The sequence below is a fragment of the Peromyscus californicus genome, unplaced genomic scaffold, assembly GCF_007827085.1.
Source record: "Peromyscus californicus insignis strain IS unplaced genomic scaffold, ASM782708v3 Scaffold_6__1_contigs__length_162567912, whole genome shotgun sequence".
NCBI lineage: Eukaryota > Metazoa > Chordata > Mammalia > Rodentia > Cricetidae > Peromyscus > Peromyscus californicus.
This window is the reverse complement of record NW_026294584.1, coordinates 53,485,871-53,505,710: the sequence shown is the minus strand read 5'-3', so window position 1 is coordinate 53,505,710 and position 19,840 is coordinate 53,485,871. Positions and strand designations below refer to the sequence as shown.

General features: G+C 41.7%; 1 protein-coding gene across 2 annotated transcripts in view; it reads right to left on the bottom strand.

Annotated features, from left to right (window-relative positions):
• The window catches only part of Agk (acylglycerol kinase), an 81,512-nt gene that overhangs the window by 42,193 nt on the left and 19,479 nt on the right, over positions 1-19,840 (bottom strand). For both annotated transcript variants that reach the window (XM_052719828.1, XM_052719829.1), the window contains exons 3-5: positions 10,870-10,909; positions 5,046-5,125; positions 63-138 (exon numbers count right to left, since the gene is read on the bottom strand). In XM_052719828.1, the coding sequence (XP_052575788.1) occupies positions 63-138; positions 5,046-5,125; positions 10,870-10,909 (196 nt within the window). The remainder of the gene's footprint in view (positions 1-62; positions 139-5,045; positions 5,126-10,869; positions 10,910-19,840) is intronic.

Genomic DNA, 19,840 nt, shown 5'->3' with positions numbered 1-19,840 from the left:
AGAGCAAAGGGTATATTAGAAGTGGTGGTCTTATGAAATAAAGACTCTAGAGTCCTCCTCACCTTGACAACCGTCACATCCATGCCAGACAGGTGTAAAATTGGGGCAGCATTTTTTTCAAATAGAGTTCTGGCTTTGCTGTAGACAAAGGGAAAAAAAACACAATTACTTTAAGACATATTCTCAAGCTGAGAATAAAAATGTAATCATGTGTCCTAGAGAACACAGACTTATTTGTTCCAGTATAGGAAGTTCAACAGTGAGTTACCATAGATAGAAAAATAGTTTGTCCCTTGTCTCAAACAATCAGCTTGTATACATTTGGGATGCTACATTCTCACTAGACAAACAATGAACAGTCAAAACAACAAAGCTTGACCCACTCATAATTGCCAATTCCAGACCCAGCAGAGGAGCAGATACGACAGAAACAGGGCTTGTCTGTAGAACTCACATTCTCAGAGCACAGGCATTCTACTACAATTTACTTATATTCTAATAAAGGGAGTAGAGGTATGTACTGTAACATGATTCATATAACCCAGGGGAACAAAACAGATTTACTTAATCCTTTGCTAATCAGCATTGTTTTTTAAAGTTTTTAAAGTTAAACACTAGGAGTCATCTCAAATCTTTAAACTTGTAGAGAGAGCTCAAAAGTTTTTTCCATGACAGCTGAGGTTTTGCTAGGAAAGGAAAAGTCAATGATACCTGTTAGGACAGATGACTAACAAGGAGAATTAATGAGGAGCTGGTCTACATCTCCCAAGAACGGAAGCCCATCTCTGTTCCTCTAGCATTTGATATATTTGTCCATCAACAATGTTCTCAATGCATGATGAGGATGGCCTTTCTTTAGGACTGGATAAGAATCTTGCAAAAAATAGATACCAGTCCTTAGTAATTATTGAATCCTCCAACTTCTAAGATGGGATATTTCAAAGGTACCTACTAAGTATCTGATAGATAGATATAAAAATGAATAAGTGAATAAATCTCCAAATGTAGACAGGTAAATTCTGAGGAAAGGCAAACATGATTGTGGTACCTTACTGACTGTGATATCTTACAATTACAGAAATCATTAAACAACCTTTGGTTGGGTTTGTGCATTTCTCATGAATGCCATTTTGTTAGTGCACTCCAATTCAGTTCAAGATTCAAAAAACAGTCCAGGGCTCAAAGGTAGAAATAGCAAAAAATCTCTCTGCACAAATGGCAGAGTTGAAATCAAACAAAAGTCAAAATATAGGAACTAGTTGGCCTGTCTATCTATTACCCTGGTATTTTCAACATCTCTCTCTCTCTCTCTCTCTCTCTCTCTCTCTCTCTCTCTCTCTCTCTCTCTCTCTCTCACACACACACACACACACACACACACACACACACACAGTATTAAAACATCTAACTTCTACATACATATTTACTTAACTCTTTTCCTAAAATACAGTTTCCTTACAAACCAGTGAGGTATGCTTTACCTTTCTTAAGGATATTTATATGAAAACTACAAAGGCAGCTAAGGAGGAATCCTCAGGAGCTGAACACAGAACAAATCCTTCACCATCTTTCCTGAAAGCTAGAACCACAAAATGGCACACAAAAGAAGCATTACTTCTCAGGAACTACGATAGAAACGGAAAAGATGGCACAAGAGTCCACAAGAACCATCAAGGCCCTAACTGGGCACATAAGCAAGTTAAACATTTGCCACCTTTTCTGGTGCTTGAACAATTAACAGAATGAACACGAAAGGCTACATGGAAATGAACTCCCTCTTTCCTGATCACCATGTCTGCACCGCAGGAAAAGGTGGAGCTAGGAACACTCTGAGGGATGCCTGTACTGCTGGAACGGTAAGAGCAGAACAGCGGGGAGGGGGATCAGATCTACTTCCTAAAAGCAAAAGTCTCAATCTGTCATATCAATCATAACAAATCTGTAGCCTCCTGTGAGTTTCCGAAAAACCATTTAGACATTTGTTGTTTATTCATATCTTTATATGATGCCACAGGTTCAGAAAAATCTCTAAAATAAAAGCAGACTTTTCTTCAGATTGAAAAACAAGTGTTGCCAATAAGAAATACATTATTTATTACATAATTAAGGGTGCAATAGCACCAGGCCTGAATAAAAACTTTATGTACTTACAGCAATTTCTAGACTCAGGCACCACACAAGATAATTACTCTTTAATGTATTATTTATTAACATTAAACACACAGTTATCTTATTTCTTAAGGTTCTCCTAAAGTTTTAAACCAGTCCTACATAATGAGAAAGCGGTACAATAAATTATACATTGTGTTAGCGCATGGGGATGATGGCAAAAATAGTGCCATTAAATAGTAAAAGCTTTAAAAGAGAAGGTGCTGGAGAGTTTCAGAGCATCCGTGTCCCACATGCATGTAGGGATCCACCTTGTTATAGGAAGCAATGCACTCAGGGAAGGCCATCTGTGGCAGCATCTTAACCTGCCTTTAGGTAAAGTGCTGCACTTGCGAACAAGAATCTGCTCTAACTTTAAAGATGTAAATAGGGGCGGGAGTGACGGCTCAGTGGCTGAGGCTGCTGCACAAGCTCCAGTGTCGAGACCTGGAGCTCGGATCCCCAAAACCCACCTAAGGGCCCAGTCGGTATGATGGCCAGCTGGGCCTCTGAAGACAGGGGCAGCAAGCTCGTTAGGGACAACAGACATATTGACAAGCTCTGAGTTTGACTGAGAGACCTTGCCTCAACAAATAAAGTGGAAGAGCAACTGAAGATGCTCCCCAACATCAACCTCAGGCCTCTATATGTGTGTGTACACGTGCCTACACTTAAGCACATGCATACACATACGTGTGTGTGTGTGTGTGTGTGTGTGTGTGTGTGTGTAAAAAGAAAAAACTTTTAGTATATACAGTTAAATGCAAAATGTAAGAAGGACCTAAATCTTGTATAAAAAATTAAGTTTGTGAATATAAAAACAATGTGGCCTGGGGAACTGTGGCTGTGGGATGTCTTTCTGTACCCTGTGAATATGTTGCTCTGATTGGTTGATAAAGCCGTTTGGCCTATGGCAAGTCAGGTTATATCTAGGCTGGAAATTGAGGAGAGAGACAGGAAGAAGAAAGGCAGAGGGGGAGATGCCAGCCAGATGCCCAAGAAGCAAGATGCCAGCAGACTGGTAAAGCAACGGAAGACGCTGCGAAACATAGATTGATAGAAATGGGTTAATTTAAGATAAAAGAGCTAGCTAGCGAGAAGCCTGAGCCATTAGGCCATACAGTTTATAAGTAATACAAGCCTCTCTGTGTTTACTTGGGTCTGAGCAGCTGCAGGACTGGGCAGGACAGAGGAAAACTTTCAACTACAGAAAAGAAAAAAAAAAAAACAGCAGCAAAAACAATACAACACCAAAAACCTCATAACCAAGTATTCCTTAGAAGCAAGAACTTACAATAATCAATTCTATCTTAAAGAAACTGCCAAAACCCTGTCACCAGAAATTGAAGATTTCTAAAGGACAAGCACAACAAATAGCTACATTTAAAGGAGGGTGAAAGGGGACTTATAAGAGTTCTTGGGAAAAGTGAGAGTGCAGAGTGGAGACTATTCTGAACCAAGCTAGAAACTGACAGCAGCAGCAGCAGCAGCAACAAGCCTCCAGAACTTTCTATACACAATTAACACTCATATGCACCATCCCATTTAATACAATACAAAAGACATCTGTATTCTACATAGTATTTCTTAAGGTTTGTGTTTTGGTTTTGTGTCTATTTTGATGTTTAGTTTGATAGCTGAGTAAACTGAGGATTTAGGAGGCTGAGTAACTCAGAATACCTTAGAAGCAGAACAATACAGAGACACACCCTGAGCTTTCTGCTGCCTTCACTAGGCCACAGTGACTGGTGTCCTGGGTATTTTGGCTGTGCTGTTCAAGAACCTATCAATATGGTTTATTACTGGTATGAATTGGTGTTTATGGAGAAGGGTAGTGGACTTAACCAAGTCTAGCAATAGTCTATTAAGCAAGGTTAGTCTGCATAATCAGGTACAATTTACAGAAGGAGTCAATATATCCCTTACTGTGAAGTCAAGCTTAAACTTCCCCCAAAAGATTCTACATAGCCCCCAAACTGACTTTCGGGCCACTGCTTCTTTTTGCTTCAGACAACAGTGCCTGGACATTTAAAATTTGGTCTCAACTACTCAATATCAATGTCATGTGACTTAAATTTTATAGCATCCAACCTAATATACTTTCACAAATTACTCAAGCCTCAGAAAGCACAACTGATCTAGACACTGGGACAATAATAGGTATCATTATTTTCCTCTTCAGTTCTTTCATTCTATTCTTTAAAAAGTACATTTTAAACTGTTCTTTTCAAAATAGTCAGTGTCCTTTGTATTTATATTTCCAACCACATAACTAACACTATAAACTTTCCTTATGGCTTTTTCCCCCTCACTTATGATAATTTTGAGTTCCTCCATACCCTCTCCTTGCCTTCATAGTACACCTCCATTTCAATGGGTACAATCAACTAACCAAGAATTACAGCATTTTAAACAAAAGCCCAGCTATTCTTCACACTTTATTCCCACAATCCCTTTCTGCAGCAGTTGCTGAGGAACACTGTCATTCTTGTTCCTAGGTTACTGCCCTATAGACCACATCCTCGTTTGGGAATAATGAACATTCTCCTCCAAGAACAGCTTAAGATTCCCTTCTCTGGAAAGAACACACTGTCCTCCTGAGCCCACAGTGCTCTTGGTCATCTCTGTACATCTCTGTCTATGGTGACAGCCTAACACAATTATGCAAAGCAGGAGAACAATCATTCCCTGAGGAGCACTCCCAAGCTGATACAAATCCTTGGTATTTGCTGATCAGTTCATGTCATGGTTACTTCCACTTTGAGAATAGCTCCTGTGGCTGTAGAGTGTTGGTCCCAGTCACTCGACTCCTACACAGTCTAACCACCTGCCTCTATGGGGAATCTCGCCTTTTGCTTTTAGAAAAGCTGAATACAGTAAGTCACAAGCTGAAATACCCTTTGCAAGCTGCAGGATTGAGAAAGACTGTGGCTTTCTTCACTTGTGCATTGGGAGGAATGAGCTGGTTGCCAAACACCTGAAAAGGAAAAAGGAGAAGTTTTCAATTAAATGCTCTTTATTCAGCTAGTGATCACATATATTTTTTTCCATCCCCAAAGAATTTACTTCCAGCCAAAGAACAAAACCTCATTCATGATCTCCATAACAGAACCACACAAGCAACAGAACAAAGGCACACTGCTATTCAATGACAATGAGCCTTGTTTTACACTAGAATAAAAACCTTGCTTCCCATACCAGTGGCAGTATCTTCTAGAAAATATAGCTGACTTTATTACAAGCATAAAACCTGTAAGGCCACAGGCTATGAGAAGGGAAGTTCAACCCATGTGGCTTCAGTTTTCAGGGTACAAATCCTGAATCCTTCAGTTTATTACTAAAACTTTTTCTCAAAATATGTTACTAGTTACTTTTCACATCTGTATACACAAAAGAAACCCATTACTCATCCCTTTTCTAGTCCATGGGCTCTAAGGCTGAATGGAATCAAGAAGCACAGAATTCAATGGCAACAGAATGGGAGCCACTACTGTGATGTCTAGATCGGAGTGGACAGTTGATGAGAAGAGTAACGAGAGAAAAAAACACTAAACAGAGCAAAAACGTCAGGTCTTGGAAATTAAGAAGCAAGTCTTAGCCAGGTGGTAGTAGGACACACCTTTAACCCAGCACTTGGGAGGCAGAGGCAGACATATCTCTGTGAGTTCCAGGCCAGCTTGGTCTACAGACTGAGTGACAGGACAGTCAGGGCTGTTATACAGAGAAAACCTGTCTGGGGAGCGGGGTGGAATGGGGAGTAAGTCTGGGCTATGGCAGCAGAATTCTAGCAGAGAAGTATAAAGATTAGAGAAAAAAAGTTATACAGCCAGGCGGTGGTGGCGCACGCCTTTAATCCCAGCACTTGGGAGGCAGAGCCAGGCGGATCTCTGTGAGTTCGAGGCCAGCCTGGGCTACCAAGTGAGTTCCAGGAAAGGCGCAAAGCTACACAGAGAAACCCTGTCTCGAAAAACCAAAAAAAAAAAAAAAAAAAAAAAAAAGTTATACAAAGATATTGTATTGAATAACTCATTCTAAATCTACCACACTCCTGATTGTTCATTAGAGGTTCTTTCTACATCTTGCTTCTAAGTAAACAACCCTCGGTGCTAGGGAGATGGCTCACTGGGTAAATAAAGAGCAAAGTGCTTGCTGTGCAAGCATAAAGAATAAGTTCAGATCACCAGCACCCAGGTAAAAAGTTGAGAGTTGTTAGAATTCCTAGCCACTCCCCCAGCTACATGACCGCACATGTGTTATCCAGTAGCCAGGCAAGATACTTAGTCATCCCAGGCCTTATGTCCTACATAACACGTGCACTGCGTGATCACGTAATTTGCTCGCAGCGTGATCACGTAATCTATGCACATGAGTGGCATAGCTAAGTAAGCCCATATGTACATGTCGGGGGAACCTATAAAAGCGGGTTTCACCTATTCCCTTCTCTCTTCCTGCATGGTCACTCCATAGGCCTATGCACACCCCTTCTGTTCCCTTCCCTTAATAAACTCTTACAGTGGGTTTTGTTGTGCCTCGTGGCTTCTCTCACATGGTAAACAGCGCCACTTAATAAATAACATTGAGCCACTTAATATAAAACAAGAGTGTCGATGCATGTCTCTAACCCCAGTGCTGGGAAGTGAAACAGGCAGGTCCTAGGGCAGCAGGTCTAGCTGAAAGGGCAAGCTCCAAATGGAGTAACAGGAACTACAGCAAAATGGGTGGGAAAGCTATTGATAATGACAACCAATTCTAACCTCTGGCCCACATAGACACAAGTACACAGACATACACATGGACATACACACATACAAGCACACACACACACACACACACACACACACACACACACACACTTTCCAAATACTTCAAAAAGATATTTTCTTTATAAAAACTACCTGGCCCATTATTAGTTCTGTTCTATTTTTACTCTTACCCAGATCTTGACATTTTGCTGCTAAATCTCCAAATATCAAATCTCCAAACATCATATTTTGTTTGGTCCCACCCCATTCTAGAATTCCATCAGGAAAGAAGCAACTAACCCAGCTGTGGTGGTCTGAATGAAAATTGTCCCCATAGACTCATAGGAAGTGGCATCACTGGTGGTGTGGCTTGCTGGAGGTAGTATGTCACTGGGGGGTGGGCTTTGAGTTTTCAGGTGCTCAAGCCAGGCCAGGTGTGGCACTCTCTTCCTGCTGTCTGCCAATTTGGATGTAGAACTCTCAGCCACCTCTCCAGCATCACGTCTGCCTGCATGCCGCCATGCTTCCCACCATGACAATGGACTAAATCTCTGAACTGTAAGCCAGCCTCAATTAAATGTTTTCCTTTATAAGAGCTGTCTTGGTCATGGTGTCTTTTCACAGCAATAGAAACCCTAAGACAGAAGTTGGTACCAGGAGTGGGGTACTGCTGTGATAGGCCTGACAGTGTTTTTGCCTGGAGGAATATGGAACACTTTGGGACTTTGGACTAGAAAAGTGATTGGACATTTTAAATGAGGCTTAATGGGCCATTCTAGTAGGAAGACAGTAGTGCTAAGGGTGATTTGAACTGTGGGGGCCTGGCTCAAGAGGTTTCCAAGGAGAAGAATGTTAGTATGTGGCCTAGACATCTTTCTTGTGATATTTTGGTAAAGAATGTGGTTGTTTTCTGCCCTTGTCCAAAAACTCTGCCTGAGGCTAAATTAAAGAACTATGGATTAACAGCTTTGGCAGAGGACATTTCCAAACAACTTAGCATTAACTGTGTTATGTGGCTATCAGTGGCCAGTCTTATGTAGATCTATAATGAAAAGGAGCAAGTTAAGAAAGGAAAAATACGAAATGTACAGTTGAAGGAGAAAAGGAGTACCAGGAAGTGTAAACAGATTAAAGAAAATCCTGACGCTAAGTGGGATAAAGGGAGTGGCAACCTCAGAGCAAGACCCCACCCAGCTAAGCTTCCAATTTGTGAAAAGGAATTAAAGAAAAGTTTAGGGCCCAGTGGTGCACACACCTTTAATCCCAACACTGGGGAAGCAGAGGCAGGTGGATTTCAGAGTTCAAGGCCAGCCTGGTCTACAGAGTAAAACACAAGACAGCCAAGCTTAGGCAGTAAAGGAAACTATCAAAAACCGATAAGCTGGTGAAAACGTATTTGAACACGGGAGCCATTTTCCAGCACCAGCAAGCATCAGAACTTGGCAGCTTAGGCCAAATGGTTCTGGCTTTAGAGTTAAGGATAGAAGAAATGGGTTGTGGATCTCCCTCCTCAACTAAGGAAAGCTGCTGAAGCCAGGTATATGTTAGGGTGTCCCTTCATGGAGGCCTAGAGAGGCCATTGTGTGAAGCTGTAAAGGTGAAGCCTGGATTGCCTTGGAGACCTCAAGATGTTGGAGATGCCAGAGCCATGGGATACCTGCCAAGGGGAGCTGCTAACAGTGAGCAGAACCAGCCCAGGAAAAAGAAATGTGTTGCAGTCAACAACACTGAAAGGAGTTGGAGATCTGAAGATTGCTTTGACATCAGACATGGAAATGCAGAGTCTGGAGTTTGCTCAGCTGTTTTTCAGTCTTGCTTTGGTCCAGTATTTCCTCACTATGCTCCCTTTCCTCCATTTTGGAACAGTAATGTGTATTCTGTACCATTGTATGTTGGAAATATGTGATCTGCTTTTTTTCTCATTTTGATTTAAAGATTTATAGGTAAGAGATTGCCATGAGTATCAGAGACTTTGAACTGTGGACTTTTAAACATAGTTCTGACTGTGATGGACTATAAGACTTTTGAAGTTGGACAAAATGCATTTTGCATTATGATATGGCTACAATCCTATGGGGGCTAGAGCATGGAATGTGGTGGTCTGAATGAAAATGGCCCCCATAGACTGATAGGAAGTATGTCATTAGGGGATAGGCTTTGAGGTTTTAGATGCTCAAGCCAGGTCCAGCGTGGCACTCTATTCCTGCTGTCTGTCCATCCAGATATAGAACCCTCGGCTACCTCTCCAGCATCATGTCTGCCTGAGTGCTGCCATGCTTCCGGCCATGACACAATGAATTAAGCCTTTGAACTATAAGCCAGCCCCCAATTAAATGCTTTCCTTTATAAGAGTTGCTGTGGTCATGGTGCCTCTTCACAGCAATAAAAACCCTAAGGCACCAGCTCTCTGGCCAACCAGATTCTAGATGTATGGCACTGAATTATCCCTCCTTGTCCACATTTTTTAGTTCCTAGAATTGCTAACCATACTTATAACTCAAGTCTAGGTTCCATAGTGGATTAAGATGTTCGTGAAACTAGAGTTGCGTTTACAAGATTTTTATTTTAATCATTCACTAATTTAGACTGTAAAAAGAGCATAGGAAAAGTAGAGAAAGCTGTGAGGACCAACCCACCTTTAGTCACATGGAATGAGCTAAACATGTACAGGGGAGTGGAGGATCAGAACAGTAAGGAGGTCAGTATGTGGGGGAAGAATAAGGTCTAACAAGACCTTATTCCTGGGAAAGTAAGAAGGGATGGGATTCAGAACAGAGGCAGAGGATTCACCTTAGTAAGAGGAGGGTGTTATCAGCTGGAACTCATTATTAAGGTTTATTCAATAGTTACCTTGATTTGATCACTAACTATTGCATACATCTACCAGAGTATCATACTGAGACTCATAAGCAGGTATAAAATATTGTGTCAATTAAAAAAATAATCCAAAAGCTTATTTTTTTGGGAAAGAATCTTACAGTACAGCTCAGGCTGGTCTGAAACTCATTATGTAACACAGGATGTAAGCTCATGGCAATCCTCCTGCCTCAGCTTCCCAGAAGCTGGAATTACAGGTTTAAACTACCACGCTGATCTTTAAAAGAAAATTTAAAGCTTATTTAAATTAATTTTTAAATAACTTAAAGCTATACTAGATGGTATATCTGTGCAGAAATAAAATCAAATTCTTAGAGCATATTTAGAACCAAAGAAGGATTTATTAATAGTATCTACTGAAGTGAAAACACTTCAGAAACAAACATGAGGTTTGCCACCCACTTCTACTAAATGTGGTCTCTGTCATTTTAACTTTCATACATCTCTTCAGGCACTGCTGACATCATAAGCTTAAATGGCATATAACAAAAAGGGACTGAGTCACAGGACTCCATCTGCAGGGTATAAATTACAAACGGGGAAGAGAGAAATGCCAGGGTCTTAAATCTGAAAGGATTTACAATTCAACTATCACCAGCACAGCCAGAGAAACGGATGCTTAAGCAGAATCCCAGGGAACTGGATGGCAGTGCAATGCTATGAATCAGCCATGTTAGGGAGATGGGCTTTAAAAGCAGGAGTCAACAATTTTAACAAGATTTGACTTTCAGAGGTAACATCTGCTCTGAACCATTATCCCTGGGGGCGATTCAATCAGGAATGATTCAGGGTTTATCCAGATCTTCAAGGATAACTGTGAACATGTGCCAATTCCCAGCTCTTCAGCCAGTCCGGTTATGTGTTCTTGGGAGTGATCCAGAAGTAAACAAGTCTAAAAGGGTGGGCGTCAGAAATGTTCTTCACCAGATGGCTAACTTCCACCCATTCTACTCAGAATTGGCTGACAGCCTGATCCATCTGGAGGTAGAGAACAGAGTCAAACTGCACTGATGCAAGACCCCACGGAAGTCCCTGGAGTAGCTGTGGCTCCTGCACCATGGAGATAAGGGGCATTTAATTTTATCACAGGAAATGGCTTTACCTGAGCTTCTTGACAGGCTGCTCTTCTTAGCAGGTTATCACTATCAAAGCAAACAAAAGAGACCCAGCATTAGCATTCCTGGAGATTAAGACCCAAACAGAATTGGTAGGTTCTTAAAATAAAAAAATAAAAAAAAAAAAAAAGTAACTTAAGTGAAGATTTCTTAAAGACCTGATACCAAATCAGAAGCACAGCAGGGTAATATATTCTCTGAGAGAAGGCTTGTGCTAGCTATTTCCACATGCTGGTGGGTAGAACACTGCCCTAGACCCCTGCAATACCTACAGCCCAATCTCCAGAACCTGAAGATCTATGACTCCACAGGGCAACAGGAAAATGCAGATTAATTCAGGGCTTCAGGACAGGGAGGACATTTTGCATTATCCACTAGTCTTGTAGGCAGAGCACCCTTGCTGGCCATGGTCAGAACACATGTGACTCCGGGAGGGTGGTCACTTGCTGGCTTTAAAGATGGAAAGGACAGTGAGCCCAGGAATGTTGACAGCCTTGAGAAGCTGGAAAAGTCAGGAAGTAGCTTTTCCCCTTGCAGCCTCCAAGGAAATGTGCTGTGGGATGTTTTGTATGTTAAGTGTGTTGCTCTGATTGGTTAATAAATAAAACACTGATTGGCCAGTAGCCAGGCAGGAAGTATAGGTGGGACAAGCAGAAGAGAATTCTGGGAAGAGGAAGACTGAGACGGAGAGAGTGGTTGCCTGCCGCCGTGATGAGAAGCAACATGTTAAGGTACCGGTGAGCTACGTGGCAACTTACAGATTAATAGAAATGGGTTAATTTAAGATATAAGAACTAGATAGCTAGAAACCTGAGCCATTAGGCCAAACAGTTTAAATAATATAAGCATCTGTGTGTTTATTTTATAAGTGGGCTACAGGACTGCCGGGGCTTGGCAGGACCCGGAGAGAAAAACTCTAGCTACAGGAATGCAAACCTTTTCAATCCTTGGACTTTAGCCCACAAAAGTGAGCTAAATATCAATGGTGTGTTAAACTGCAAGTTATTAGGAAACTAATATATGTGTCTTGGGTTTTTCTTATCCAAAGGACATTACTCAGGTCATTTGCCAAAGCTAAATTTGATATTTAGATGCTTCTGCTACTATTTTATCTGACTCCCTATTTTTTATATCACTATCAGATACTCTATTATATCACAAATGGAAATAAGAGGCAAAAGTTTGGCTTTCAAAAATGAAAACATTCTATCAGAATACAATCATATGTTTAACATAAAGTTCCCCAAGATGTGTCGTGAGAGCACATTAAATGGCTTGGATTGCCTTCAGAGGCCAGTCTTCAATACCTGCACTTACACACTTGGTACTACTAAGAAAAGAACTGAAGAAAAGAATTTTAAAGGAAAAAAAGGTTACTTTACATATATTCCTTGACCGCCTCTAGAACATTGGAGACCTAGAATTTGGCATCTTGAGAGTAATTTCAAGACTGATACTGATAATTAAGGACGAATGAAAAGAAATAAAAATCTATAGATTTTCCCACAGTTGCTGCCTGCTAACCTGTCTTCCACAGCCACACTACACAACACCCTCAAATGGTGAATGACCTGAAAGCTAGGAACAATATTCCATGAAAACTATAATGCCTCCAGTACCTCAAAAGCACACATTAGTCAAGAGTTGAGGGGTACTGGCCTGATAGGAGGTCTGGTCCACAAGTGAGGCTGCAGCCAGGTTCAGGTCCCACCTGCTGTGTAACTGCAGAGCTACCAGGGGGCAGGGGAGCTGTGCAACCTTCTCCCCTCCCCCACCCAACACTTCTGAATACGAGCTGTTTTCTCCCTGCATTCCTTCATCAAATCCCACTAGAGAATCATTCCAACATTAGCAATTCAAACACATACACTATGAGGTAAATCGAGGGTACAAACTTCATTTTTAGAAATAATACACTGATAAGCCTTTGCAGTTTACTTAGTATTTTACACCTATTATCTTATAAACACTGGAATGGCTAAACACTCAATTCTCGGGCACCTCTTAGCATAGAGTATTACCAGGTTCTGTGTAGTAATGATGCCATGGTCACTAAAGCTCCCCTGGACTGCACCAATCATCACCTAGCTTCCATGCAACCCTGGGGATACTGCTTCTAGTCATGCATGCCTGGATCCTCTCAAACTCTTGCTTTTAATGTTTTTCTAGTAGGCTGATTTCCGTTCACTGCCAGTGGTAATCCGATAATGCCCTGTGACTCTGCCTAAGCTCTCTTGCCTCTATAAACTGGTCTCCTTGGCTTGTTTCCTCTACTGCTTCCTTCCAGGGTCCTCCCACGGTGCCGGACTGAGCACCAGAGGGCACTGGCTCCTCTGGGGTGGTGAGCAGAGAACTCAACCTTTGTTTCGGCCATGACTCCCACTAGCTAAAGAGAACTATCTGGATGTGTATGAGAACATAAGGTAGTTTCTCTGATCACTTCCCCCCTAATTCTTTGTTGCTACACATAACATTCGACAGTTAACCAGTGAGAGAAATTTTTTTTTTTTTTTTTTTTTGGTTTTTCGAGACAGGGTTTCTCTGTGTAGCTTTGCGCCTCTCCTGGGACTCACTTGGTAGCCCAGGCTGGCCTCGAACTCACGGAGATCCGCCTGGCTCTGCCTCCCGAGTGCTGGGATTAAAGGCGTGCGCCACCACCGCCCGGCCAGTGAGAGAAATTTTAAAGATCATGTATCTTTTGAATTTATTAATACCGTGTGATTTATTCAGAATGTTCTTCAAAAATCAAAAGAATCTTAATCTAATGTGCAAAGTAGAATATGCTGTCAATGCTGCCTGTAGGAAAACCAGAATATGCACTGCCTTCGATCTTACAAAGAGAATCCCAGTGTAATCACAGCCAACTCTAATATCTAATTACACAAACTATCTTGATCTTACTCTTTGAACTAGGATGTTTATAAATGACACATATATTCTCACAGAAAAAGAGTCCTTGCACTAAGATGGACAGTCCTTCAGTATCCTAGGACATCCTAGGACAAACCTAGGACACCCCTCCTCCACACAGATATCCAAATCACTACTCAGAAGATTTACTATAAGATAAATACTACCTATATAAACAGTTGCAGTATATTGTTCAGAGACAAAAAAATCTATACATGTTCATTATAGATTGAATTTTTTTCTGAATATCCTTTATTTGCAATAGGTTTGGTCCACAGATGCCAAGCCTACAGATATGTATGGTCAACTATATTCTGATGATTTACAGCAAACTCTAAAAACTACTTCAAGAATTTCAAATGTTCAGAAATATGGTTTTGCCAGAACTTAAGTGAAAATAACTTAAAATTCATTAAGTGATTATGATGAGCCAGCTACTGTAGCACCCCTGGATGTAAAGTGAGAGCTACAGCTGTAGAGAGGACTGTGGATTCCACAGACCATCCCCTAACCTCCCTCCCTCCACTTATGGCTGTATCTCATCCCCCAACTCCAGCAGGCACCCTCTGCTAAACCACATGTAAAAGAATGCAAATAGATCCATATCTCTCACCCTGCACGAAACTCAAGTCCAAGTGGATCAAAGACCTCAACATAAAACCAGACACATTGAACCTGCTAGAGGAGAAAAGTGGGAAATAGCCTTGAACACAATGGCACAGGAAACAAGTTTCTGAGCAAAACACAGCGTAGGCACTAAGATCAACCATTAATAAATGGGACCTCGCCGGGCGGTGGTGGCGCAGCCGGGCGGTGGTGGCGCACGCCTTTAATCCCAGCACTCGGGAGGCAGAGGCAGGCGGATCTCTGTGAGTTCGAGGCCAGCCTGGTCTACAGAGCGAGATCCAGGAAAGGCGCAAAGCTACACAGAGAAACCCTGTCTCGAAAAAAAACAAAAAACAAAAAACAAAAAAAAAAACAAACAAAAAAAAATAAAAAAAATAAATGGGACCTCATAAAACTGAAAAGCTTTTACAAGGCAAAGGACACTGTCAATTGGACAAAGAGGTAGTCTACAGAATGGGAAAAGATTTTTACTAATTCCATATCTGACAAAGGGCTAATATCCAAAATATATAAAGAACTCAACAAATTAGATATCAAAAAACCAAATAATGCTGTAGCATGAGTCTTAAAAGTTCTTATTAATAAAATCAAACCCGGGGCCAGTTATTGGGGTCAATGCTGGTAGATCAGAGAGACAGAACAAGTCACAGCTATCTCACCTCGCCAGATCCTCAGCTGGTCTTGTTTCCTCAGACTGGAAGCTTCTGTGTCCTCATCCCAATGGTTCTCAGCTGAACTGCTGCTCGAAAGCCTGAAGCTTAACCAGCTAAAAGCTTAACCAGGCCAAATGCTTCTAGTTTCTGGTCCTCACGCCTTATAAACCTTTCTGCTTTCTACCACCACTCCCTGGGATTAAAGGCTGCTTGTAGCTAGAGTTTTCCTGCCTGGCCCACAGTCAGGACAAATCTCTCTCACCTGCCAGTCCCACAGCCGCTCAAACCGGAACAAGTAAACACAGAGACTTATATTGGTTACAAACAGAGACTTATATTGGTTACAAACTGTATGGCCGTGGCAGGCTTCTTGCTAACTGTTCTTACAGCTTAAATTAATCCATTTCTATTAATCTATACCTTGCCACGTGGCTTGTGGCTTACCAGTACTTTACATCTTCCTTGTCCTGACGGCGGCTGGCAGTGTCTCCCTCACCCAGCTTCCTGTTCTCTCAATTCTCCTCTCTGTTAGTCCCGCCTATACTTCGTGCCTGGCCACTGGCCAAATCAGTGATTTATTTATTGACCAATCAGCAACACATTTGACATACAGACCATCCCACAGCAGCTGCTTTCTGGGATTAAAGGCGTGCCTGGCTGTTTCTAATGTGGCCTTGAACTCACAGAGATCCAGAGGGATTTCTGTCTCTGGAATGCTAGGATTAAAGGCGTGAGTGCCACCATTTTCTAGCCTCTGTATCTAGTGGCTGTCTGTTCTCTGACCCCAGATAAGTTTATTAAGGTACACAATATTTTGGGGAACACAATACCACCACATAATGCAATTTAAAAATGGGGTATACATCTAAACAGAATTCTCACTAGAGGAATCGTTGCAAAGGGCTGAGAAATGCTTAAAGAAATTTTCAACCTCCTTAGCCACCAGGGAAATGCAAATCAAAACTACTTTGAGATTCCATCTTACACCTGACAGAGTTGCTAAGATCAACAAGCCCATACTGTCAAGGATGTGGAGCAAGGCAAACACCCATGAATTGCTGGTGGAAGTGCAAACTCATGCAGCTACTTTGGAGGTCAATATGGCGGTCCCTCAGAAAATTGGGAACCAATCTACCTCAAGACCCAGCTATACCACTCTTGGGCATATACCCAAAGGAGGCTCCATCCTATGACAAGGACACTTGCTCAACTATGTTCATTGCAGCTTTATTCATAACAGCCAGAAACTGGAAACAACCTAGATGTCCCTCAACAGAAGAAAAGATAAAGAAATTGTAGAACATTTACATAATGGAGTATTACTCAGCTTGTTTAAAAAAAAATGACATGAAATTTTCAGGCAAATAGATGGAACTAGAAAAAAAAAATCATCCTGAGTGAGATAATCCAGACCCAGAAAGATAAATATGGAATGTACACACTTACAAGGGGATATTAGCAGTTAAGTAAATGATAACCAAGCTACAATCTGTAAACTCAGAGAGGGTGAGTGAAGAGGAGGGGTCTAGGGTGGAATGCAGGAATCTCCCTAGGAGGGGGAATTAGAATGGATTTTTGTGGGTGGACTGGGGGCAGGAATGGATAGGAGTGAGGGAAATGGGGTGGAGGGGAGAGTGTGGGAAGAGACTGTTGAAACTGAGGAGCATTTGGAGGGTGGTGTGGAAACCTAGTGCAGTGGAAACTCCCTGGAACCCATCTATGAAGGTGGTCCTAATGAGGGCTCCTAGTAGTGGGGCATATGGAATCTGGCCATCTCTTGTAGCCAGACAAAGCTTCCAGCAGTGGGACCAGGGTGCATTCAATTCAGTCGCTGGACGAGAGAGTCCAAAGGAAATCCCCCAAAAACCCGGGCTGATGCTAAGACAATAGGCTGTCCTCCGAATGACAGCAACACCCCATTACCACTGTCATCCACACAACAGGTACCTACGCAGAGCCCTCACCCCTACATTCTAGTCTCCTTGGTGCACGCTGGGGCAGTGGTGGCACAGAACTTGTGGAAGTCTTCAACCAATGTCTGATTTGACCTAAGGCCCACCTCACAAGAAGGAAATCTACACCCAACACTACTTGGGTAACAAAGAACCAGAGACTAGATAGCCCAGAGACCTAGAATAAAACCAAACATGACTGTTCAAAAAAAAAAAAATCAATAGAATGATTCCTAATAATATTCTGCTATACTCATAGATCAGTCAGTGCCTTATCCAGTCATCGTCAGAGGTCTCCTCCAACAGCAGATGGGAACAGATGCAGGGACCCACAGCCAGAAATAATTCAGAGAGAGAGTCTAAATGGGAGGTCTCCATCAAATCCCTCCCCTCGGAGCTCAGGGAATTCTGTAGAAGAGGGCAGAAGAACAGATAGAGGGGGTGAACACCAGGAGAACAAGACCCTCTGAATCAATTGAGCAAGGCACATATGGGCTCAGAGACTGAAGCAGCAAGCACAGGGTCTGCACTAGGGCCTCTGTATATATATTACAGCTTTCATCTTAGTATTTGTATGGAACTCCTAACTGTGAGAACAAGTGGGTCTCTGACTCTTTTGCCTGCTCTTGGGACTCTTTCATCCTGTTTGGATACTATGTTCAGTTTTAATATGGTAGTTTTTGCTTCATTTTATTGTGTTTTATTTTGTTGTCTATGTTGTTGTCTCTTAGAAGCCTGTTCTTTTCTAATGAGACAGAAACGGAGTAGATCAGAGGAGAGGGGAGGAAGGGAGGAACTCAGAGGAGTAGAGGGGATACCACAATCAGAATATATTGCGTGAGAAAACAATCTATTTTCAATAAAATAAAAACGTAAAAATAAATAAATAGAAAGAAAGAGAGAGAGAGAAAGAAAGAAAGAAAGAAAGAAAGAAAGAAAGAAAGAAAGAAAGAAAGAAAGAAAGAAAGAAAGAAGGAAAGAAAGACAAGGTAAAGGCTCTGGTGGATAATTGAAGGGTTAAGTTTTCCTTATTTCCCATCATTCCCTTTGATGCTGCTTTATACTTCTTGTTTTGCTTCTCCTAAAAGGTACTGGTGTTCAGACCTCCAAGAATATGGTCATTTTCTCTCTCCCCTGATTTTATGGTTTAAATATGAAATATTGCTAACAGGTCTGTGTTTCATACACTCAGTCCCCAGCGTGGGGTGCTGTTTTAAAAGCTATGGTACCTTAGGAGGTGGTGCCTAGCTGACCAAGGGTCAGTATGGATGAGGTCAGCCTTTGAAGGTGATCCTGTCCTCGGTTCCAGCTGCCCTCTCTTGCCTTCTGATCATTACCACAAGCTCCCACTGCCATGCCTTCCCCAGAATGATAAACTGTAACCCACATGAAACAGTGAGTCAATAAGATTTCTATCCACTGTTATAAGTTGTTTCTGTCAATTATTTTGGTCATAGTGATGAAAAGCAACTAACACAAATTTGAAGAAAAACAAAAAGACCAAATATAAACCCACCCTTGCCTTTATCCCACCACACATAAAACTGCTCATCTTGTCTTCCTTTCTGGATTATAAACGTCTTTAAATAATGGATAATTTGCCACTATTTTCTCCTGTACAACCCACAGCACAGACTCTTGTAGACAGTAGGAACTCAATGAATACTTGTTAATAAATAAGTGGCAAATGTTTGAACAGGAAAATTGACTCACTGTACTCAGAAGGCACACTTCATCCTTGAAGGGAAACTGAAGGTTATTCTGGTATGAGTACTTGGCAATCCTGAACCAGCAGATTAACCAAGACAGCTCTCCAGTGTAGCCAAGGGCAAGGATGAAAAATCCACACTCATGGGAATGCAGCCAGGTCAGAAGGCCCTCAGGCTGTGTGTGAGCATGCACATGCAGAACAGAATGCAACTGGTACTCTTACAAACCAAAGCAAGGAGTTCCTTTCTGTATACCACAAAGCCTGAGAACTATTCCAGTGTCAGAAAGTTCTAGATACTCAATAGATCAAGAGTCTGAAAGGGAGCCAGAGACTGACCTACCAAACACAGAAAATGGACTGTATGGCAACTGGCAGCCCAAGCTCTTTCTATACACCAAGGTGCCTCCTGGGCACTAACAGTAAATACAATTTACAAGAGGTACTCCCAAATGTAGTCATATCAGGAAGGGTCCCTGAAGAGCTACTCAGTACCAAAATGGAAGCTCTCTGACAGAAAGAAATTAGAAGCTTCTGGATTAGAAAATAAGGAAGAAAAAAAGTCTGCTGATGCTACTGCCTGAGGCTTTAAAAAAATATGAACTTGCCTGCTACTACAGGTAATAGGATGCTCTCAATTTATTCCAAGCCATAAATGTTTTATTTATTACTTTAGGACTGCAAAATAAGATAAGTTGTTACTTCAATAACAGCTTTACATGGGGAGAAGAATTACATTGATCCATCTTATTTCCCAAAAAGGATATTTCCCACTACAGTTAGAAGCAAATTGTTCAGCAATTTCTACCACCAGTTTTCCCTTGGTACATGCAAACACTGTCTTTGCTTTGCACAAAACAGATTTCAAGTTTAGATGTTTACAGCAACCATGGCGATTTACTCAGGCTTCCTGAAATAATTAGTTATCACATTGCCAGGGGCTGTGCTCACTGGTTGTCGATGGAGAAGGAGGGATAGGGAAAAAAACGACAGCCAAGCTAAAAGTGAATCTTAGAGAATGACTACAGAGGGGAAAGCCATTTCCAATTACACATTTCAGCCCCTTTCTCATGTCCCAGACTCCCTTCGCAAACAGGTAAAGACTGCT